The sequence below is a fragment of the Astatotilapia calliptera genome, chromosome 23 (assembly GCF_964374335.1).
Source record: "Astatotilapia calliptera chromosome 23, fAstCal68.1, whole genome shotgun sequence".
Taxonomy (NCBI): domain Eukaryota; kingdom Metazoa; phylum Chordata; class Actinopteri; order Cichliformes; family Cichlidae; genus Astatotilapia; species Astatotilapia calliptera.
The window spans coordinates 3,964,262-3,988,843 of NC_137443.1; the positions used below are offsets into that span (position 1 = coordinate 3,964,262).

Below are 24,582 nucleotides of genomic sequence, written 5' to 3' on the forward strand. Positions count from 1 at the left end.
GTGCATTTTGCTTTGCATATCACATCACACGCAAATCCTGTGGTGATCGGAGCAATTTAGCTCGAGCAATCGTGGGTGTAGTTTTGCATGCGAAAGCTGTAAAACAACACAATCACACCAGTGGTTTTTCGAGCCAGATGGTTTGTGTGTAGTGTGGGTGCATCCCGAAGCAAAGCAGTGTGAGACAGGAACCTGCAGACTTACCCAGCAGGAGCAGCTTCAGCTCCCTTCTCGCATCTCTCTTGTCTCGTCGGAGCTGCTTCTCGATCTCAGCGTTGATTCGTTTGGACTCCTTCGCCTCCTCACTCAGGCAACAAGCCATCATGGAGTCTAAAGTCATCACCGCATGAGCGGGGGGGAAGAAAGCCCGTTTGAGGAGAGGTGTCGGGCTTACACCTCACACAAAGTACCAGATAAAAAAAAAAGAAAGAAGAAGAAGAAGGCCTCCTGTGTGCACAACAGTCCGATCCCAACAGGTTATATCCAGACACTGATAATGGAGCTCGATAGTCTCGTTGCTTGGTGCAGACTCTGGCCTCCCTTGTTGATGGCAAAGCTGCTGTCAAGTGTTAAATATTTGACAGCTTAACGTTAGTCAAAGTCTCCAGTAAAACCTCAGGCTACAGTGACTGTGAGCTCATCAGAAAAAAAGAAACTAAACATGTCTGCAAATATCCCGAGGAACTACCGAGGGTGCGAATAACCATTTTGATTTCATGGACCGGTATTAGTTTGTTAACTAGCCTGAAAGCTAAACGCTGCTAACGTTATAACCAAGCTAACAGGTTGAATTTTATCTTCAGCGCACTTTGTTTTCTTGCTTAGCCCAGTCAATTTAAAAATATATAGACATATATATTTTTCTTATACTAAACTACTAACTTCGGTCCCACACACAGCGGGACACAACTGCCTGGCGCGGCCACCACATTTGTCCAATCCCCTCTGCTGGCTGCCCGGCCGAGTGCAAGCCTAGCCGCCCCGAAATCAGCGCTCCAAGTTACGCCCGCGCAGTGACAACGAGCCCCAGTCTGTCCATCCAGAAAGGTTGGTTTACTGCCTCGAGTCCTCCACGAACCGCATGCACCTGTGCCGATCAGAGAAAGTGCGCGCTCAGAGCAGGTATGTCTCGCAGGCGGAGGCACCAAGTAACCAGGATAGGGGGCTAAATGGGAAGGCTAATTGTTAGCTAGCTAGGTTAGCTCAGAGAGCCTTCCCTGGAATTGCAGCCCAAAAAACAGCCAACTCCTACTGACAGAGAATCTTGACTGCATTAAACTAGCGTTCCCCAAAATAAACTCGCAAACACCAAACCCCCCTCCCCAAAGTGCCAAAACGTCTTACTGGCAGTCAAATTGACCCTTGTCCTCCGTGCATTTTATCGCTCCTGGTATTTTTTTTTTTTTTCCTTTTCCTGGTGGTGCTGATCGCTCCTCATCACCCACTCCTCAGCTCCGGTGTGGCGCTGTCGATTTCGTCACTTGGGATATAAGTGATTGATAAGAGGAAGAGCGAATCAACACGAGGCGTGTGGGTGTTTCAGGCGGGTCTTTCCAGCACGGTTAACTTCCCAAGTTTGCTTGAGAGGAAAAAGTCATCCTCTTTGGAGGCGTGTCGGAGGAAGCGACTGACATTTGACTGGATGGGCAACGCCCATCTCCTGTCAAAGAGCAGCGCACTCACATACAGCCTGTCTGTGTTGTGCAGTCCACTACAAGAGTTTCACCAGGTCATTTCCGAGACTACTCAAACAACGAGCTGCAGGCAGTGGAAATAAACTAAGCGGCCTTCTATTTAAGTGCAGTAACTGAGTGCTGTGCAGTTTTGAGATGAGCTACTTCTCCTTGCACTTTCGTTCTAAAGCACTTTTCATTAGTACTACTACATTCCCAATAAGATGTAATATATGCCGCTCACATTCTGTATAACAACCCCCTTTCCCAGCTTGAAACTTTATAATATCTCATTTATCTGATATTTGAAGTTTAACATTTGTGTGATATTGAATGCAAGACTTGCCACTTCCTCCAGCCTATCCCTGGCATCCTCCGCTGTCACACCAACCCTCTGCATGCCCTACTTCATTAGATCCATGAATCTTCACTGTGGTCTTCATCTTTTCCTCCTGCATTACAGCTCCATACTCAGTATTATTATCCAGTATATCCACCATCTTTCCTCTGCACATTTCTCTCTAACTTTGTCTTCCCTTTCAGCCATCCTGCCATCCCTCTGTCACAAATCACCCCTGACACTCATCTCCACCTTCTCTCCATTTACCTTCTCTGCACGCTCACCTTTCCACCTGACTCCCTCTCATTCGCGCCCATGTATTCTGTCTTGCTTATCCTGACTTTCATTTGTCTTTTCTCCAGAGCATACCTCCACCTTTCCAGTGTCTCTTCCACCTTCTGCCTACTGTCATTACAGATCATTATTCCATTTGCAAACATCATAGTCCACAAAAACTCCTGCCTGACTCCATCTTTCAACCTGTCCATCACATTGCAAACAAGACACAGTGCAGCTCCTTCTGACGTGACTCATTTCGCTCATAGGCTTCAAAAGGACATATAAACGATTTTGTGAAACCGTCATTTGAAACTTTTTCTTGTTTTTAATGACTTGGAAATTTATTCACTATTTTATCGTTCTGATTTTATTACACTTATACGAAACAGGTCTCTGTTGTAAAGGAGACAATGGGACTCAGTGGGACTACCTGTAAATGAAATCCAAGTTAAATAAAACATCTCCACGCCTCCATCTGGACTAAACTTGCTTTGAATGCCTTCCTGTACTTCCTCATTCTACCACCAAGTCTCCCTGTCCCCTTTCCTCTGTCCAGAGGATACAGCAAACCCCTTATTGGCACTTTCCTGCAGCACCACAGCTGTACTTTCCCAAACATCTAGTGACTCTTCCATCCCACTTACAGCTTGTCTCAACTTTTCACTGAACTCTGAATATTCTTAATTGTTCAACTTCCACCATTTAATCCTTCCCTCTCTCTGCACACGCTTCCTCTTCTTGACATCCAGAGTCATCCTGCAGATTACCATCTAAAGCTGCTGAGCTACATTCTCTCCTGCCACCCCCTTTCAGTCTCCTTGCTCTGTCAGACTGTACCTCCTTCCCCTCTCATAGATTACCCTATGCTCCTCCCCCTTCTTAAAGCGCATGTTTACCAGCCATTTCCATCCTGTTTGCAAAATCAGCTGCATGTACTATCATGCCAACAAACAAAGGAAACAAACAAGTCATACAGGAATTATAAAACAAAGTTTCACATATACTTAAGAAAGTGACACATGTACAAGGCCAAGTTCAGCAACTTGCACGTCACATACAAATTAACAGAACAAATTGACTCTGAGTCATCGAGTACCAGCTGTGGGAATCTATTCATAATCACATATTCACTTTGCTTTTCAAACCCCTGACTCACTGTCGGTATACTTGCCTCTTAGAACGGTTATTAACGTGTTAAGTTTTGTACTTGAGTTTATGAGTGTGAGAGATTAAAAAAAATACTCAAGGTCTTACAAAAAATGGTGACAATATTTTGTCAAAATTAAAGCAAGTAAACAAAACTAATGTTATGAAAGAGTCAAATGTCAAAACACAGGTTTGTTTTCTCATTTTAAAGGCTTATATTCTAATGTTGTCTTATATGTGCTGTTACGACTGATCACAAATAAATTTCAGTTATTGCTAATAATTACAAAACATATGAAAAAGAACTATATTTGAGTGAAATGTGCAATATTTTCCTCTAAAAGTCGTGAAATTGCGACAAAATCTGGGACAATGTAGCAGAAATAACCTCATTATTTACTTCGTTGTGAGTTTCACAGGTTTGCATTTCCACAACACAACATGCCCAGTGTGTGACAGACTGTTTTAGCTGGTGTGATTTTGTCCACATCTATATGTTCCATACAGACCAACAATGGAGCAAACTTAAGTAACAGTAAGAATGCCACAACTTAAATTAAAGAGTCAGTTCATTGCAGTAAAGGTGGAGAAGTATTCACATCACATCATTAAACCAGCTCCCTGTTTGGATTCGAGACATAGACACCCTCTCTGCTTTGAAGATTAAGCATAAAACGTATTTGACTAAGCTTACAGTTAGGGCTGGATCAGGTGACCCTAAACCATCCTTTAGTTATGCTGGGACAGGCTCAGGCTGCTGGGGGACTTCCCAGAGGTATGAAAGAGTGCTAGACAAATAAAACTGAGTTGAATTGATATTAAATGAATATAATAATATACTGAATATATTATAATATTACGGTTCTCCTAGTTTGTAACAAAAAAAATAGATGTTAATGAAACGTGTATATATATCTATATATATGAACTTCTAGTTAAACTAACTTTAAATAATAATAGTCAATTATTTAATCTTTTAAATATACCACAGGTGTATAAGATCTTCATTCCAACTTTATCTTAAAATAGATGTCTGGGCTAATAAAGGAAAGCAACTCCAAAATTTTGTGAAATACTCATATGAAGATGGGGAAAAAACAGTTATGCTTGTCTACAATGTAGAGGTTTTGTTGTCAATTAAATCAAGTTTACTTTGATAAATGTATCCCAAAGGGAACCAAAGGGAAACACCTTTGTTTTAGCCATTTTTGTTGTTTCTGTTTCGGGTAATACTGGGTGTGCCGGGATGAGGACACTGAAACAAAGAACAATCCTTCTTCACTGCTTAGAGTCGTCACCTGCTCAGCTGCAACAAGCAATGAGCTGACAGACAATTTTCTAGAGCCAAGTGACATCTTGTGGACATTAGCTGTATTTGCAAGAGTCAACAACTTTCAAACTCATTTCACATAACGCAGCAGTATTTTTCATTTCTTCCGACTGTGGGTTCGACATGTTTAACCTCTTTAGACCTTGTTAGGTTTAATCTAACTTTGACAGAGAGAATAAATTAAGAGGCCAATGACACTGAAATCTGAGTCATAGACATTGGGTATGACTACAGATGAGAAGCTATCCCTTAAAAATTCAATAACTATCTTTAACCTGGGTGACTAATTGCATGTTGTGTACGGCAAGCTTCGTGCCGAGAAAGATGGCAAATCTGATGTTCTGATCTAAGACTAAAGAATGAAATGTGTGGGATATCAGCACACTCGGTATGCCCAGTATTATCAGGAAAATCTTCAGACGTGACTCATGACATTACAGCCCGACCTGGCCGCCCACATCTTTAATGAGCTGTGCCTCCTGCCAAAATCCTCCACCTACTGAAATTACTACCAACCCTGTTCATTCACTATGAACTCAGTCAGATAATTACAGCCGTTCACCAATTTAGGGTCATTTTCACCAGTAATGCACTGGGTATTTTTTGTTTGTTTGTTTGTTCTTTAAAAAACACATTAAAAAATTTTCCAAGATGATCACATTATTCCACAAAGCCAAAGATACATAAGTCTGGATTCTCTTTATACACGGCATTGCTCTCTCATTGTCCCACACTTGACTGACGGAGCAGAAGAATGAGGAGAAAATAATCACCAACCAAATATTTCAATTAGAAAAGAAAGCAATTATTATTATTCCACTACACAGCTTTTCATTCTGTTATGTGGCACTTAAGTCAACTCTGAATATTTTTTTAAATTAGGAAATACGTAGTTATTTCATTTATTTGACATTCATTTTATTGTGAAATACTGTTTGCCGTTTCATTATCAGTTTGTGGTTGGCTATTATTGTGTATGAGGGGTAGGAGCATATAAGGACAGCACATACTTTTCATCTCAGTGTGAAAAAAAATCTTTATCTTCATTACTCTTGCAAATAGTACCTTAAAAAAATATGCCCAAATTCCTGACTTTTACTAATAACATTTAAGGTTATTTAACTTAAAATCATTGCTTCATCTCTATTGAGGGTGAATGGTCTGGTACTATAGTGCCTTTCTATTCAGCTGACTGTCTTATTACATAATCACACACACACACACACACACACACACACACACACACACACGCGCGCGCGCGCGCGCACACACACACACACACGAGTAACTAACTTGCCCAAGGATACTTTAGCATGCAGACTGAAGGAGTAAATATGTAGTCCCAGAAATTAGTATATATTTGCACCATCCTTAAAAAAATCTGCATGATGTTCAGTAGGAGTGTAAGACATAATAAATAAAGTATATTAAATATAAAAAATATTCAGTTCAGCTTTATTTCCATAGCGCTAAATCACAACAAGCGTCCCCTTGAAGTGGTTTATACTGCAAGGTAAAAACTTTACAACGTTAGAGAGAAAGCCCCAACAATCAGAAAATCCCCCATGAGCAGCACTTGGAGGAAAAACTCCCATTTAGCAAGTAAAGACCTCCAGCAGAACGAGGCTCAGGGAGGGGCGGCCATCTGCCACAGCTGAATGGAGGTGAAGGGAAAGAGAAGAGAAAAAAGGAGAACACAGAAAGACAAAGGACAAAACACAAACTATGGAAGGAAGAAGACAAGAGTTAATGACGTGCAGTGGCAAATAAAATAAAAGTGAATAGAAGGGAGTGGAGATGAAGAGATCGGTGTGCATAATGGGAAGTCTCCTAGCCTGAACCATATGTTTTACCAAAAGGTTTTAAGCCTAATCTTAAAAGTAGAGGGGGTGACTGTCTCTTAAATCCAAACTGGGAGCTGGTTTTACAGAAGAGGAGTCTGATGACAGTTGAAGCCTCAAATACCACAAGTAAGCTTGCAGTCTGAGAGGAAAGTGGCCTGTTAGGATAACCATGAGGTCTTTAAAATATGACAGGACCTAATTATTCAAAAGTTTGTATGTGGATGGATTTAAAACTTCACACTGTATTTTATAGGGAACCAATGAAGATAAGCTTTTTTTTAACCCCATAAACAATAATACGCCACGCTGTGTGCAGAGACTCCTGTTTGGAGTGATGTTAACCTGATGAGAAGCTGCCTGCGGTGCTCTATTGTTTCTGGTGTGACACACTGTCTGATAGATGCTGTCAGATTAATCATTGATCATCTCGTGTTTCCCTCAGCAGCCGGTGACATGGGGATAGAGTCTGTGTTACTGCCGCTGCATGTACAACAAACAAGCAAGCACATAAATAATACAGGTTCTACACAAAGTGTTCCATTGTACTAAGAGATCTGGATCCATCTCTGCCAGCAGGTAAACACTACAGATGTCTAAATCCCTGTAACGGGAAGCACGAGGAAGGGTTTTTTTTTGTTTTGTTTTCCTGTTACTGTCATTCAACGCCCACTTTTTGCGCATGATTCCCCACGGTTTTACCTTTTCCGCTTTCTTTCCTCTTGTGTTCTCTCTCTCTTGTTCCTTGCTCCTCTGTTCTGTCTTCCTTTCCTTTTTTTTCTCTCCCTAAATTCTCACTAAACACATCTTTGTTGGCAAAGATTTTAGAGAATTATATAAAGGAAGGGGAATGAAAAGGGGGGGGAAAGCCTACGAAAGGCGTTCTTCAAAACACAATATTTGCTCCATCATCTTAATAAACACACAAATGTCAAGAAGAAGAGCTACAACACAGTCGCACAATGCACACAAAAGATGACAAGTATGGCAGGGCTTTGTTTACAGAGTAACACCTCTGTAGAAGTCCAGCCTATTAGAAGCAAATAAAATGCATTACATATATTAAAGCTTTAATTACTTGCTGTAATTGAAAACACACGCACACACATATACACTAAAGACCCAATATTCGCCTCACCTCGTTGCCATGGCAACGTGGGGCTCAGGTGATCTCAATATATGAAACCGTGAAAGCTGGACAAACCGGTTCTGCCAGGTGAGACAAAAGTTGGACATCCAAACAGCAGCCAAGAAGAGGAGTGACAAACCTGCTGCCCTCTTCATCTTTACTCTGAAAAACCTTTGCACGGTGAAAAATCACTGAATCACTGAGCCTTACACGGATTCCTGACGGTTGGAGTACTTTGGGTGTGTGCTTTTGTATTGTACTAGACCTGTAACCATTTTATTACATGTCATAATTTAGATGTTAAATTTTCACAATAATATTCTCGTTTTTTCATAACCTGATAAAAAGAAAATGCTTGGATTTGGTTGTTTTAATGAATGAATTTAATGAAAAGTTCTCTAAATCATTTTGAAATGTAGAAGTGTAAAACAAGCTTCTTTTTTTTTAAATATAACATCTGGTTATTAAAAATAAATGAGTAAAAAGTAAAAGTCTGTGAGTCAGTGATTGCCCCCAGCTCAGGTGAAACATGAAGCCGTGGAGCCTCTGCGGTAGCTGAAACTTTATCCGCGGACTCTTTGAAAACAGTCAAAACAGACATGAAAAAGAAGAGCTAACTTCCGGTTATGTATTTTCATAATAATAGCGTCTGCACAACAAGCTCAAAGGTTCTCCTGCAGTTTTAAATAAAAATGTCGAATAAAAAATTAAAAAAAAGAATTTTATTGTTTATAACTGTTAGCCCATTCCTCATCCTGCTTTTCTAAAGTTCTATTTCAGTTTATATATTCAAAAGGGGCAATGCAGTTTAGCATAGTTCCTATATGGAGCATGATAAGGATGTGCTGCCAGAGTTTATAGCCATTGCTTATTTCAAACCCTTGTCCCTTGCTGGGCTTTTAAATCCACATTGCATAGAGAAGATTTACAACTTTCAATTACATGAAACCATACTACACTGTAAAAATAAAATTATAATAAATACACATAAAAGAAATAGAGTAAATAGAGTAAAAATAAAAGAGTAAGAATATCAGTGTGTGGGGTATTTTTCACGCAAAGCATTTTTATGCCTGCATTAAAAGAACATTAAATCAACCTCAGCTGGTGTAATTAAACGATAGGCAAACATTTTTACATTGCACTTCTTTGTTATCACATGCATTGGTTTTTGGAAGCATTTGTCATACTGTGTACTCTGTCACAGGTGTAAATGTCATACATGATCCAAACTGTGAGGCTCGTGACAAAGTTGTTTACTCTAGAACAATATACCCAAGGAGTGGTCAGTATCAGCAATGAATCAGGTGAAGCAGAGCACAGAATAAGTTTGGCTGTTTTGCCATGTGTGGAGTCAGCATCCCAAGCTCACAATTTCATGGTCATCAGTGTTGTCACCACAACCACAGGTGTTGTGGACAGATGTTTAACATGGGTCCTGATCTTGGAACTGAACGTGAATTATGAACGTGATTTTTGGGATTGCAGCTGGAATGCTGAGCAGCATCCCTAAATCTTAGGTCACTCTGCTCCTCTGGAAAACAACGGCTTGCTCCATGAAGGAGAAGAGAAGGAGTTCAAGTACTTCATGGTACTTTTTATGAGTAACAAAGCGACCATGAAATCCACTGCAAAGTCACTCTACAATACCTTGGACATGATAAGAGAGCCAGGCAAAGGTAAAACTCTTGATATACCAGTCAGCCTACATTCCTGCATTTACCTGTGGTTGTGAAATTTGTCTAATGACCAGAAGTTTCCTTTGCAGGGTGGATGGATTTACTAATCAGGTGAGAAGTTTGGAAATCCAGTGAGGAGCTAAGAATACAAGAATACTTTTTTGTTTTTATTTTTTAACAATAGACACCAATCAATTATTAACTGCAGACATTACATATCATTAAATGCATTAAATGTAGAAAATGTTCAAAGCTGTATTATTATGTATAATGTTAGTGTTATTATTAGTATTAATGCATTAATGTGCAAACATCATTTTTACACTGTACCCAGTGACGATGCATATGTTGTATGCGAAATATCAAAATGTGATGCATCTCAGGAGACCATGGTGGTAATGGTGTTACAAACTCCCAAATATTTCACATATCGTTAGCTTCATAGCATAATTGCCTAAGTCATTTGACTAAGTCAATGACTTAGGCACTTATGCTATGAAGCTAACGATATGTAGTTTTTACAGATCTTTCTTCAGTATTAATCACACATAATTGTAACAGCTACAAAACAAATGAATAACACTGGAATCAGTTCAATTCAATTTTATGTATATAGCGCCAAATCACAACAACAGTCTACTTGGGTGACTTTACATTATAAGGTAAAGAACCCCCAACAATCAAATGACCTCCTATGAGAAAGCACTCGACGACAGTCGGAAGGAAAAACTTACTTCTAACAGGAAGAGACCTTTGGCAGACAGACAAAAGAGTCAGACGTTAGCAATAACTAATTATTAAATGCAGAGTAGTGTACTGGTAAAATGAGTGGAAAAAAAAGATGAGTGAAGAAGAAATCACATGCATGAAGCAGGAAAATATAAAAAAAATTCGGGTTTCAATTTAATCTTTCACGTTTGAATGCAACTTGTGACGACATGCTTTTATTTTGTACGTCCAAACCTCTATCTTCCGGCGCTTCTGCCGTCGTTTGCCGCTGTCTTGTGGCGGCGTCGTTCGGGCAGCATTCCAGTCGCGGTGTTTGGAGCGGCTCGGGGAGGCGGCACATTCCTGCGTAGGCGCGGTGGACTTTCCCGAACTGGACGTTGTTCCGTGTGGGCTGGAAAAAAAGGCGTTTAAAGTCAGTGGGAGCTAATGAAGCTGCTGGTGGGCCACGGCAGCTGTTAGCCGCTGTCAGCAGGTGCAGAGCTGAGGGAGGGGAAAAATGGCCCGGGAAAAGAAATCTGAACCTGTACCTGCTCGTCTTCAGGGAGTGTGACAGACTGATTGGAGGTGAGAGATTAATTTTGTTTCTCTTGTAAAAGACGAGAAGGAAAAGTTCTTAGTGACAAAGGTGCTGTAGTGTTTACTCACCGAACTGACCGGCGAGTTTCATAAAGGTGGTTAAATGAAGCGTACATAAAAGTATGAAACACCCTTTAAAGTTAACCTTCGGTCGGCATACTTGCAAATGAAGACCACTGGCGTGTCAGTGAGCAAGTAAAAACCACTGAAGAGCAAACAGACATCAAGCTGCCTAACAGTGAGTTTATTATTGCGGGTGCTTGGCTACTTAATAATGCATTAACAGTTTGATTTCAGTGTTTTTGGCCATGGCCGGCTGCGGGCGGTGGTGCTACAGCACCTGCGTGTGCTGTCTGTCCGAGGAGGAGAAGAACACCATTGCTGTGGACAAAGAGATCAAGAGGATCCTGAAGCAACAGAAGAAGAAGGAGAGGAGGGAGATTAAAATCCTTTTGCTGGGTCAGTAGAGCACCACACACACCTGTTGGTTCATGCAACAAAATAAAAACCCCCACAAAAAACAGGCTAAACAGACATTAAACTGCATTTAAAATTTGACAAGATACTCTAAGGTACACCCTGCATACAAATCAAGACTGTTTGGTGGCCTCTGCACATGAGTGTATAAGCTATGTAAGGCATGTGTCACCATGTGAGTATGTGAAGAATGAACGATGAAAGTAGGGATTGGTTATGCCACCTGAAAACCACCTGTGGCACACGGCCCAGAAACATACAAGCCCAGCTTTGTTTGGGTTTTCTTACAGTTAGTCTGACAAGTTTCGGATTATCTGATTTTAAGATAATTTCACCTTCCTGGCAGAGATACCCTGGGCTGGTGTCATAGGTGAAATATTTACATGATAAATAGTCTAGCTGACAGAAACTCAACTGACAAGTTGATTTTTCAATCGTTTGAATTTGAATATCTCTATGTGCTGACTTTATTTTGTCTTGTTTCTGCAGCTTCTCTGCTGTTTGTTAGACAAAACCAAGTCATTTGAATATATACACTTTTCTTTTTAGTGCTTGTGTCAAACAGCAACCACTATAACACAAAGACCAGAAAGGTTGACACCCTTGTAATTATCAATGCATGATCCTCTTTTCAGATCCATACTTTCATGCTTGTACTTTAATAGAGTCTTAGTCATGGTTCATAATTAACCTAATCTGTAGAGCAGATTGAAGACAGAGCTCACAGGAATTACTTTACATACAATGTCCTCATTATTTGAATCTTTGGTCATATTTAATATAAACGCCCACGATTTTCTAATCAGAAAAATCATTTAAAAGGTCAGCGTTGGGCTTAGGTAGGGTTAGGGTTAGCAAAGCAGTAAAAAGCAGCTGAGGTTGTGGGAATTAGTCCATTGATTTGTATCATCGTGATTTCATATTTTGAATGGGTAGGAACAGACGGCGCCACCCTCACATCTAGATACGCGGGCTTGACAGGTGTAAACAAATTCGAAGAAGTCACTGGGCCGCTGCCAGGTCTCCGTTAAACAGAAAATCAAGTTTATGATGAATCAAAAGATCATAAACAAGAGATCCCTCGCCGGAGAATGCTTGGACGTTCATTTCTCGTAATATACATATACGATTGAAACATGAGGTAGAACATCATAGGTCCACTTTATTGACATATATTGAATAAGTGGGCAGTGCAGTGTTGCAGGAGTTAGCGCTGTCGCTCCATGCTGGGGCCTTTCTGTGTCAAGTTTGCATGTTCTCCTTGTATCTTTGTGGGTTCTCTCTCGGTACTCCCGGGTCCCTCGTGGAGTTCAGAGACATGTGTTTGGTTAACTGGCTGTAGGTCTGCGTCTTTTTTGCATCAGAACCAAAAGAATAACACAAAACCAAATCCAATTTTTCTAAAAATGTCTAATACTGTATTAGTTAATCAACTATTTGTCTCTGCAGCTATGCGTGAACCACAGTATCTTTTATGATAGCTATGCTGCTGCTTTGTGGCACTGTGAAAGAGCAGCAGATACCCAGTAAATAACACACAGTAAATGAGCGTGTCGTTTTTTGGGATGTTTTCAGCAGACTAAGACGATAATGAGACGTGATACACGGGGGCCAGTTTTTCTTACGTCTTGTACAAAAATTTCTGTTTTGCAAAAACTGGACTGTCAGGAAAACATCTTCAGCACGTCTCACACAAACGCTGCTTTATGATTTTCCTTCAAAAGTCGTCTTGATTCCCAGAATAAAAAGTTTCAAGAGTTTCGTTTCCTCTAGCTGACAACTGAATAAAACAAATACATCCAAAGACCACTCACTCTTTCGTCTGAGTGGTTAAGTTAGGATTTCAGGAGCGTTTACTGAAGTCTGTTCAGTCCTCTGCACTCCTTGTCTGAGTGCAGGATGCAGACTTAAAAGATTTAGGCCATAAAAAAGTATAAATGCAATCACAGAGGCAACACAGGAACCATAACAGATACCTGAAAATTAGACAGAGGAAAAGACAGAACTATTTATACACAGAGGGTTGATTACACAGGAAACAGGTGGGAAACAAGGCACAGGTTAGCGCGCTTAGCACAGGTGAGAACAACAAGATATGAGGGGAGGAACAGAAATAAAACTATTAAAAATCAACGCATTCAGCACTAGAATAAAATAAGAACTGAGACTGAAATAATAAAGAAATGAAAAATAGGAATGAAGAACTCAACCAACAGTAATACAAAACACACAGAGCACTAAAACATCAGCGAAAGCAAACAGAACCCTAAAATAATAAACACGACTTAAAACCCTGGGACTGTAACCGTGTGAGAAGCAGCGTAAATCCAGGGCGCTCGTTATGAAATACAGTCACCACACAGAATGATGTGGATACAAAACAATAAAACAAGAGGGGCATAAAATGTTAACAATAAACCGAGGTGTAACAGAACATAAATCAACTTTTCCCCCTCTCGTTCGGTGTATCTTTAACAGAGTATCTTTGATTCTAGTCTGCAGAGAAGGTACCTGCAAGCTGTATATCAGGCCTTTTGTGTTTTGAATTGAGTGCTCGTTTTTCAGCTTCCTGTGGAATAAAGTCTCCTCATCACGCTACTTTATAGTTTATATTCACAAAAAAGCTTAAGGTTAACACTTTGATCTCCCTGAGGCTACAGGAGGAACTTACCATAGCCTTGGATGCAAAAGAGAATGATTACGTGTTGTTTTAAAGCTGCTTTTCTGACCACATCTACACCCACATCTATGAGAATATTTTTTTAAACTAGGAGCTTCTGCTTTTGTTTTAAGAGACCATCCCATCCACATGAAACATCCACGCTTTTCAGTGACCCTAAAAAGTTGATTCTGTTCATGTGGACGTAGCTTCTTGAGATTTCTTTACCTGGATGATTGAGCATATGCATCAAGACTTCTTTTCAGTGACCTAAAACATGGTTGTGGACAAAAGGCCAAAAACCGATATAAAAAACTGTTTTCCAAAATACCTGTGTGTGTGTGGGAAGGGCTTAAGGATAGTAGAATATGATGCAAACACCAGCATACCTTTTAAAGATGTTGTGTTAAATGTTTAGTAAGCACAGATATTGCAAAAACACTATGAGAGCCTGCAAAAATATACACATGCAACAGTGATAAAAAACAAAGAAAAAACTTTGTAACTGTAAAAGTGAGACTGACGTTGTGTAAGAGTAGTGCACGTTCCATTAATAAATAACATGTACACTCTAAATCTAAGAACAACATTTGCGTGGAGGTGCAATACAGAAGTATTTGTAGAATCTTATGCCTGACAGGTGTGTTCACCTGTCACAGAACGAGGAGTTATTATGTGGTTTTATATCAGTCTGAGGGAGAAGAGCTCTGCAGCCTTTTTTGTCTGAAAGGTGCTGAAGTATTCTTGGAAATGAACGGGAGTTGTGTTCATGTATGAATGTATGAATTACATTAACTCAGGTAGCACCATCGTCCCATCCTCTTAAATATACTGCTCACAGATAAGTGCTTTAACCTTCTCTCACAATTACAGCGTCTCCATTTTTTTCCATGGGAATGCAGTGCATATCTGGCCATTTTTAAAGCACCGTTATTTTCAGTTAACTCGATCTCATCTTTGCTCTGAGGAAACCTGAATGAAGGATTTCTGCTTTAAATGTAAATTATTAGCTGTTCTGTTTGCTGCCTCAGGGACTGGGGAGAGTGGAAAAACCACCTTCATCCGACAGATGAGGATCATTCACGGACGAGGCTACTCAGAGGAGGAGAGGAAGGCTTTCGCCAAATGCATCTACCAGAATATCTTAACTGCCATGACTGCAATGACAGGAGCGATGGCCACGCTCAGAATTCCCTACTCCAACCCACAGAACGAGGTAGATGCAGCATAAACACACACGGACACACCCAGTTACACATCAACGCTTATTCATAAACACGGGCGCCAGCGCAGGTGTGCAGGCGTCTGACCAGAAGTGCACTCCCAGGATTTGTGGGATTACGCCCACATTGAAGAAGAAGCATGAAACACGCTGACACCAATATACGTGCATAGCGTTCTGCAGCCTATAAATAGCTGGTGGTTTTACTATAAACATGCACAAATCCTTGGTGCAAAGCATCTGTTGAAGGATTAATTACACAGGATGTTAAAAAGCTTTGTATTCAATGTTTTTTAAGCATTCATCATGAAATCTCCTCACACTGAGAATCTTGTGCTGTCCTCCAGATTTACGCCAAGAGGCTGGAGGATGTAAGCATAGTACAGGTCACCCAACTGGAACGGGGCCATGTTGACGCAATCCGCCGCCTCTGGGCAGACTCGGGAATACGTGCCTGTTACAGCCGCCGCTGCGAGTACCAACTCCTGGACTCTACAGAGTAGTGAGTAGCTGTGCTTTGCTAGAAGTCAAAGCTGCACCACACCCTCTGTGAGGGCTGGGACGCAGTATCACATGATGAAATGCTGTCACAACAAAGCACCAACAACAATATCAGGATATGGGAAATGATGATAGACGGCAAGTTTGGAAGAAAGTGCACGTCGATATCTGTGGGGAAAAGGGGAGAACCATATATAGACAAAACGTAGTGGCCGCCACCTCCTCTTAATCTTTGAATTCAGGTGCTTTTAGCCTCATTGCCACAAGGGCATAAAATCAGGCACCTACGGTAGGCTTGAAGTCAGCCTTTATAAACATTTGTGAAGGAAGTGGTCGTTCTTAAGAGCTTACCGAATCCAAGCGTGGTGTTTTAATCCGGTCGTTAAGTGATGACGTGACCAATCCTACTCCCGGGTCTAAAGTAGTCTGCATTTAATATGGCTTTTGTGTTGTTAACATGTTTAATGTTTTGTATTTTCTTCTATTTGATCTCAAAAAGCTCCTAAAACAGTCAGTGATCACTGTTGACCTCCCTCGGCTTTTATTACCACTAATCGTTTATTTAAGCTCAGTTTTTAAAACCTTAAGATGTAACTACAGCCCAGCCCATGCAGCAGTATATGAATGACTAACCTCGTATTGAGGATGGATTATCTCAGTTGTTCTCCTGGCTGAAGTTTGGTCCTTTTACAGCATCCTGCCATGCGATTACATTTGTTCCTGACCACCGAGAACACTCACGGTAACTTTTATCAAGTGGAAAAAAAGTTAGCTTGTTTATATTATGCTAACATAGCTGTGTCGCTAGCGGTCACGTAGCACATCATTATATACCAGCTAGCCCAACTTCAGTAACCCTACAAACGTCACTGCTGTTTAGTTTTCTGTCTTCATTTATGCTGGAAGTGATAACAGAGCTGTACGTTTAAATTTGTTTCCAAAACCCCGCAGTCAGGACATGCTATATTGTATTTAGATAGAAGCTAGCGAGCTAACTCCCTGCTAACTTCTAACTCCGTTAAATGTCATAAATTCCGTTTTCATGGATGCCTGGATGTTAAACACAATTGTTACACCTGGTAGAGCAGAACGCTGATCATTTTATTAAAGATGAAAGACTTTAGACAGTTTTTCAACTCTCAGTAGTGCCACAGTGATCGTTTGATATATGGACCTGCAGCGGAGTTTAGGCCCAGACGCGGCTAGTGACGTCAGACTGAACGACCGGATAGGATGCCACCACTGCAACAAGTCAGTCTGTGAAGTTTTTTCCCCTTGTGCATATTCCACGATCCACTGTAAGTGGCAGCGTGGAAGCATTTAGGAACCAGAGCAACTCAGCCATAAAGTCTCAAACCATGTAATGGACAAAAACTGTGTGCCTGGAGCTTCATAGCATGGTTTCAATGGCTGAGCAGGTCCTGTTGGTGTAATGTGTGGGTAGCCTGGTAATTTTGTAACTATTCAGATTTTGTTATCATCATTATTGATCGAGCTGCTAATTTTTTAACATCCCAGAGCCAAGAAAAACACTCAAATCACAAAGTAAATAATTCTAACTCCTTATTTTAGGCTGTTGTTTGGGGAAAAAAATCCAACTTAAAACAGAAATGGCTACAAAACCTTCAGTTCAAAATGAACAACCTTCATTTCTTTCAACAAGAGACACGGCATGGCATTCAGTCAGTGTGCCGTTGCTTATTATCAGTCTGAAAAAGTCTTAATAAATAAGTAATACATAAAGGTGTAACATCACAGCCATAAAACAGAGTCGGTGATGCTGATTCTGTTAAAGCTGTTACACAAATGATGCAACAAAAGATGAGCACAACAAACCCATCATCCGTTGTAGTCATACTAATAACAGCTGTCCTCTTCAGTGAATGTGCTACATTTAGACAGGAAGAGATTAAAGTGCTCCTTCTACGCTGTTTGGGGTTTCCATTTTTGCTGTTTTTTTAACGTTGTCACGATATAATAACATCTTTGGTATTCATTTAAATACCAAAGATGTTATTTGAAGGTTTTTATGTTGGCTAAAACAATGAGTTGAGCAGTCTAAGGAGCTTGGAAAGAAAAGAAAAGCGTCTGGACTTCTTTAAGTTGCTTGAAGACGTTTCACCTCTCATCCGAGAAGCTATTTCAGTTCTCGGATGAGAGGTTAAACGTCTTCAAGCAACTTAAAGGAGTCCAGACGCTTTTCTTTCCAAGCTCCTTAGACTATGATGACCTGGATGACTGAGAACCTTCACGGACAATGTCTCGAGCATTTTTGGATATTTTATCGACCAACTTTTTCCAGTTTGATAAGTTCTAGGATCCCTTCAGATTTATGCCCTAACTGTGTCATTTTTTCCATTTTCCACCTCTGCTTTACTCACTGAAATTGTACGTCGCGCTCACGGAGGAGTCTTCAGGTTTTATAGCTACATCACAAAAACCATTTTAAGCCACAGTGTAGAGCTAACCTCAGACAGGCTTTTTATTATCAATGGGGAAAGACACAGTAGGTGTGAGCCTTACGCTAAAAGTATCTCAAGTGTCACAGAACAAAGTGTGGGCTCAGCCTGCATGTTTTCTCTCTTTTATACTGCTGTTCTGGTCTGTGTTTACCCGGCAGTTCAGTCATCGCGGTGCGTGCTTGATAAGGGACAGGCAGTCAACATTAGCTAATGACAGCTTGTATCAACATGAGCCATAAAGCTGTGGTCTGTACACAGGTTGATGTGGACTTGCTCCATTCCCTTCTTGCATTTTTAATCAGTTTTTTTCTTTTCTGTCATCACCGGTTCACCTGTCATTGCCGGATGCAAAGTAAACAGAGGCAATATGTTTCAGTAGAAATATCCTCTAGTGTGAGAAACAGATTTTTTTTTTTTTCCGTTGTAATATTTTTTCTCTCTTCGGCCCCATCGCGTCTCTCTTTCAGCTACATGAATAATCTGGACCGCATCACCTCCCAGGACTACATCCCCACGGAACAGGACGTGCTGAGAGTTCGATTCCCCACCACGGGCATCCACGACTACTCCTTTACCGTCAATACCATCACACTAAGGTGACCAATCCTCGGATTTCTAACCTCTCACAGGGGCAAATCCAATACCTTCACTATTCACTGCACTGTAAAAAAAATACTATTGACTCTTGCAGAGGCTTTGTCTGCTCACGCCTGCTTGGACGCAATAGGATCGCATTTCTGATTGCCTCTGTGCAGACTTCATGTGGGTTTTATTTTGAAAATGTGTAGGCAGTCAGACTAAGCTTTGACAACAGATCCAAAGCTTATTTCTAAAGGACATTGTGTTCCAACATATTATCTTAAAATAATAACTCTTAAAAGCATTTAAAGTTGACCTAGTAAAAGCCTTTCTTCACTTTCTTTCACATGTATACTGTTACAGAGGGGGAGTGCTGATATTAAACATGGCCAAAGTTTCACTGTGCGTGTACAAGTAATCCCTATGAGCCAAAAGATCACACACTTTGTGTCAGGCAGTTATTTTTACTCTTGAATCTTTATGATGTCACAGAGGGAGGGCATCCTTGGCTTTCAGCACAGCAATCCCAACAAGCAGGTGACCAAAATAAGCTTTATTTAAAACTGTGAATCATGCAGAGCTCTTCTGCTAGACTCTAAGAATACAAATATGGAGCTGGAAATGAAAATAATGATGCACTTTAAACTAAAGAGAAAATACATCTGGATAAATTAATGGCAAAATAAAAAAGTGAATGAAAGGCAAAGAGGCATTTTTGTCCTTTAATAAAGTGCGTCATGTTCTAAGAAGGACATCTCCACTTCACATCGCAGCTTATTAGCACATTACTGATGTGAGGGCACCGTGTAAGCACTGAAATGGTGGGAAGGGCTTGTTTTTCGTGCATTTGTACATAAGCACATTGGCGTTCACGAAGGTTTTCTTAATTTGTAGTGCATCTTGGGTACAGCTGTAAGTGGTTTGGGAAATGCTCGGAGCAATGGAAGGGAACCTTGAGCTCAGTGACGAGGTGTGGCTGACCCCGTTGCTAGGTGTGACGTAGTTTTTCAAAAGGTGGACACAAAACGGCTAGTTATAAAAAGGCCTGATTAAATAAATTAGTATCCATTAAGACATGCTGTAATAATGAATACTATTTTATGCAGTGAACATCTTTGTTGAATAAATTGGATGCCATACTTCACCTCTCGCAGGGACCTGTTCCAATGTGGATACTTGTTATATTCATTTGCTTCATTTGCTAATTTTAGTACTTAATTGATTTAATATTAACAAAGGAATTAGCTCACATCAAGTACGCAGGGACACAGGAAAACCTGCACGTTAATGAATGCCTCTTGTGTGATTTGCTCGTGCAGGGTTCTGTCATAGTTTTTGCATTTTTCCTAGGTGTGCCAGATGCCTCACTGTCTCGATCACTATCATTGTTGGCATTACAGTGTTACTTTGTTGGGCAGGAGAAGTAAGCACATCCCTGCTCGATCTCGCGTTTGCCGCTTCAGCAGCTCACGGTCATTTGGCAATTTGTCGTTTGTTTGTTCTTTTACACGTTTCCTTCCTCTGATCCTTGATAGGATTGTGGACGTTGGCGGTCAGAAGTCGGAGCGGCGGAAGTGGATCCACTGCTTTGAAAACGTCACCTCCCTCATCTTCCTTGCGTCACTCAGCGAGTATGACCAAGTCCTGGAGGAGAAAGACACGACTGTAAGAACTCCTGTGACTCTCATTCAGTGTACAGCTGCAGAAAATGAACACAATCATAGGATCTGTGCAGATTTATCTACCGGATAGTTTACCAGCTATTCTAAGGTGCTTGGAATATTTATATGTAGGTGCTCAGCCATCCAGGTAACTGGACTTCTTTAGGTTTGCAAAGATGCTTCACCTCTCATCCCAGGTATTTAAGAGAGGAGTTCCAAGTATTTAGCCTTATGAGGGGTTGTCTTCTGAGGGTTGTTGACCCACGATTGATCATCTGCAACATCACATGAAAAAAAAAGGCGTGGGTTATTACCTTCAATGAGAATGTTGAAGGTTGAAAACACTCGTAGACTTTGCTCCAGCGCACCATGTGACCTATCGAGGTCACCTGAGTCGAGGTGTGATCGGGGGTTGAAGGTCCTGGAAAGGGTTATCGAGGCTGCGTTGTAGGTGGCTGACGGATGGTGTCGCAATGCCGTGTTTCGGTTACCTGAGTCAGAACTTGGGAGTTTGCAACACTCTGTTTTCACTTTAGCTCCTTATATGTTGTAACGTCGCTCTTCTCCTCGGCTGGCTGGTGACCCAACAAAAACACAAGCAACAGTGGCCCACAGACCGGTTGTACCACATGCTTTGTACACTGCCTCCATCCGACATCAGAGCTCACTGCAGGCAGACTTCTGCTCAGCCAAAAAAAACAAAAAAACGGCTTAAGGGTGAAAGCACAGAGAGACCTTGCCCCAACCCATCATGTGACCTATTGTGGTCCCCTGAGGCAAGGTCTGATCGGAGGTTGAAGGGATCTCAAGCCTGCACTGTAGGTGGCAGACACCACCTCAGTTTAAAGATGGCCGTTCACTCTGGACATAGATTGTGCAAAATACACAGCACATGTACATTTACACACAGCATACACTGGGTTGTTTAGCTTATGTTTGGGGGTTTTGTAATTTGTTAATAAAGAACAAAGTATATATATATGTACCAGAGTCATAAATGTGTCTCTCACTACAGTCATTCCATCGTTTCACCAGCAGGTCTCGCTCTTGTACAACAAAGCCTCTCTCTTATCTCCTCTCAGCCTCTGCAGCCCCCTATCGCCTTCTTCTTCCCTCCCATCCTGTCACTGATCCGTTTATCTCTCCCAGACACTTTCTGGTCTGCCATCGCATTTATTAACCTCCACTGTGGTCCATATGCTGCCCATAAACAACCTATTTCCTCTCTTTGAAGGACTGTTTTCTCCCTGCCTCTGTGATAATGCTCTGTGTCCTCCCCAGAACCGCATGCAAGAGAGTCTGGCTCTGTTCTACACCACCATTCACTCCCAGTGGTTCCTCAACACCTCCATCATCCTCTTCCTCAACAAGACTGACATCCTGACTGATAAAATGAAAACATCAGACCTGCAGAAATACTTCCCCGGTTTCACAGGTCAGCTGGTCTTCTGTTTGTTTGCATTTAGGGTGAGGGTGTGTTGTAGTTTTGCTAGCAACTATCGGACAACTGATCAAACAATTTGTAAAAAAAGAAAGAAAAAACCATATTCCAAGTATTTTAGTTGATTTGAAGGCTTTTTGTGAAGATTTGGTCAGACTGTAAGATGTCTGCGAGTGCCTGTGCTGAAGTTGCGGTGGATTTAATAATGGCGGGGAGCACTGAGAGCACCAAGGGTTTGATATTTGTGAATCAGTCCGACACTCAGCCTCAACGTGGAGGTTTCAGACATTCAAATAAGAAATCACAGCAGCATCGAATGCAGACTGAGCCAAGTCAGCAGCCAGATTTCACTGCCATCAACAATTACAATTGCAGCTCATTGTTTGCAAGCGTTTATTCCCATCGCAGCGTGGACACAATCATGTCCGAGACACGAGGGCTGTGATGTTATTTTGCTTCAGCCAATTTGCTTTGAGCATGCAACAATTTCATCACGCCCTTCTACACCTGGCACAAAATGTGTCATTTCCAAAAACGTGTGTGCAAAGTGATTTCATTTTCTAATTCCAAGCTTGAAAGTCTCTCCCTCTGTCGCCCTCACCACGGCCACCAGACATTTTTTGCTCTTCTCTTCTTGCTTTTTTCTTTTCTTTCACTGCTCCTTCCCTTTCTACTTTCTTATCATCTTCTTTCTTTACTTACTTCATTCGTTCCTTCCTTCTTAGCATCTTTGCAGTCTTTCGCATTTCCTTGTTGCTTTCTTTATTCTGTTCCTTCTGTTCTTTCTTCCTTTCTCCCTCCTTTCTCACCATCTTTCTCCTCTTCCTCCCCCTTTCGGATATCTTTACCCTCTTCCTGTCTTCCTTTCTTTCTTCCTTGGCCTCTTCCTTTTTTTTCTCCCATCTTTACCCTCTTCATGCCCCCCTTCCTTATTGCTCACCATCTTTGCCCTCATCCTTGCTTCTTTCCTTCTATCTTTCCGTCCATTCTTCCTACTTCTTCCGTCTCTTCTTCCTTCCTTCCTTCCTTCTTTATGTCTTTCTTGTAGATGAGTCACTTCAGGTACTCTGTGCTTAATGACGAGGTTGCAGCCTTTAACTCTGCTGCTGTTAGAGGCAGTAGGGTGCCCCCCTCACCCCCACACACCTCCGCTCTCTCTCTGTAACCAACGGCAACCACAGACAGATACTGGCCTTCCTGCACCCCCACCTGAATACCCCCAGGTGTACAAGTGTGTGTGTGTGTGTGGAAGATTGAAATGAGTGACTGAAAGTGAAAATTTGCACATGTGTATGTGCGGTGCACACACTTTGTTTTACCACTAGCATTAGCGAGGTAAAATAATGACTCACACAGGGTCAAGCTCTTTGATGTCAATTTAACCTTAATGACAACTGTGAACAGCTCCTAGCACTGGCTGCTATTTGCCGCTAATGTGGCTGTGTTCCAGTGCAGGCACTGTGTGGTCCTTATTACTGCTACAGTGACTACTTCTGAAGGCTATACCTGTTAATAATCCCTGCAGTCTTCTACTGTTTTTAAAGCTGATTTGAACTTGCAGTGAAATGTTTAGAAATGGTATTATTATCATCAAGAAAGTATTCTAAATGATCGCCGTTTACGGTTTTTCAAATATATTATTTGCAGGGAGGTTTTTTCATCTGCTGATAGAATAAAGTCGAACATAGTGTTAGTTCAGGCAGACCTTGGAGTCAAGCTCTGCATGCCATTGTGATCGCTCTGCTGATATCCTTCTATGCAACTTTAGCCACCTCTAAATTCGAAATTGAAAATGTTTTGCCATGTTGAAAAATCTAATTTCCATCTCATGCTTAGTGACAAGTAAATCTAAAATTCTCTGATGTCTTTGTTCTTCTCCATCAGTCGGTTTATTCCACCCAAATTCATCTCTTTGTTGTCCACTTCCATCTTTCACCTCCACTTTTCAACAGGCAGGAAACATGACCCCGAAGACGCTATGAAGTTTATCCGCAAGATGTACGAGCAGCAGGCCGTCACCCACAACAACCGGGAGACGTGGAAGACTCTGTACCCCCACTTCACCTGTGCCACGGACACCAACAACATCCGCAGGGTCTTCAGCGACGTGAAGGACACCGTGCTGCTCAAGTCTCTAAGGGACTATGGGATCATCTGAACTTTTACCAGGCAATGAAAGCCAGGAGGAAAGATGGTTCGTGTCTCTTTGTGGACATTTTACTTGTATGAGTGAAAGCCAAAATGGGATTTCTCTTTTCCACATAAAATTCCTTCTAAATTGCAGAAGTCAGAACATCAGGCATAATATTTTTGTGCCCCTCGTCCTCCTCTCATTCTTCATTTTAATTAAGGCGCAAGTGGAGATTGAAAGCACTTTCCTTTCATCACCACGACTATCACAACTTTACTCTCATCCCCTTCTTCTGTTCAGGAAGTATTTGAAACACATGACGAGGAGCCAGTAAACTCTCTCGTTTCTCTCAGCTTGCAGCTTTTTTGCCCAATTTGATGTTTCTTTTTCTAAGATGAAGAGGCGTTCGGGTCATGCCGCGACTGAATTGATCCATAATTGAAGCGGGAGCAGAGATGCTATGAAGTGCTGTGCCGCCATTAACAGAGTAATGACTTTTACAAGTGGAGATGGGGCCACACACGAATGCAACACCACTGTCACACATTTTAAGGGCTTTATGTGTATCTTCCAGTCCCATTCAGGCACCGTAGAAGCCAATGCACACTCCAACGCAAACTGTAAACACAAAGCGTTACTGTTATGAGCTGTATGGGCAATATGAGTTACGAACTACTGCACTCTTTTTTTTATTAGATGCCCTGAATGTGGGCGATTGTTGTCACAG

The 24,582-nt window shown here is 41.3% G+C and overlaps 2 protein-coding genes and 1 long non-coding RNA gene across 7 annotated transcripts in view; 1 reads left to right on the forward strand and 2 right to left on the reverse strand.

Moving 5' to 3' along the window:
* LOC113015699 (guanine nucleotide-binding protein G(q) subunit alpha-like) overlaps positions 1 to 1,665 on the reverse strand; it is a 33,411-nt gene extending 31,746 nt beyond the window's left edge. Inside the window, exons 1-3 of one of the 4 annotated variants that reach the window (XM_080297985.1) lie at positions 1,345 to 1,665; positions 883 to 1,087; positions 205 to 330 (exon numbers count right to left, since the gene is read on the reverse strand). In XM_080297985.1, the coding sequence (XP_080154111.1) occupies positions 205 to 330; positions 883 to 931 (175 nt within the window). In that variant the 5' untranslated portion in view covers positions 932 to 1,087; positions 1,345 to 1,665. Of the gene's footprint in view, positions 1 to 204; positions 560 to 882 lie in introns of all 4 variants that reach the window. The other 3 variants (XM_080297984.1, XM_026157838.2, XM_026157837.2) reach the window with 3 other exon arrangements.
* Positions 1,666 to 10,394: 8,729 nt separating this feature from the next.
* On the forward strand, positions 10,395 to 24,017 carry LOC113016248 (guanine nucleotide-binding protein subunit alpha-14-like). Of its 2 annotated transcripts, none has more exons than XM_026158941.2 (8): positions 10,395 to 10,710; positions 11,009 to 11,181; positions 14,890 to 15,074; positions 15,428 to 15,582; positions 18,511 to 18,639; positions 20,158 to 20,287; positions 21,565 to 21,718; positions 23,677 to 24,017. In XM_026158941.2, exons 2-8 carry the CDS (start codon positions 11,031 to 11,033, stop codon positions 23,880 to 23,882), a joined length of 1,110 nt encoding a protein of 369 aa, XP_026014726.1. In that variant the 5' UTR covers positions 10,395 to 10,710; positions 11,009 to 11,030; the 3' UTR covers positions 23,883 to 24,017. The 2 variants fall into 2 exon arrangements, with proteins under 2 accessions (XP_026014726.1, XP_026014727.1); XM_026158942.2 differs by having other exon boundaries at positions 10,576 to 10,710; positions 11,020 to 11,181.
* LOC145424118 (uncharacterized) lies at positions 19,161 to 20,964 on the reverse strand. The gene is made up of 2 exons (XR_013905087.1): positions 20,598 to 20,964; positions 19,161 to 20,266 (listed from the first exon to the last, which is right to left on the reverse strand). It is a non-coding gene; the product is annotated as an uncharacterized LOC145424118 (long non-coding RNA).
* Positions 24,018 to 24,582: the final 565 nt, after the last annotated feature.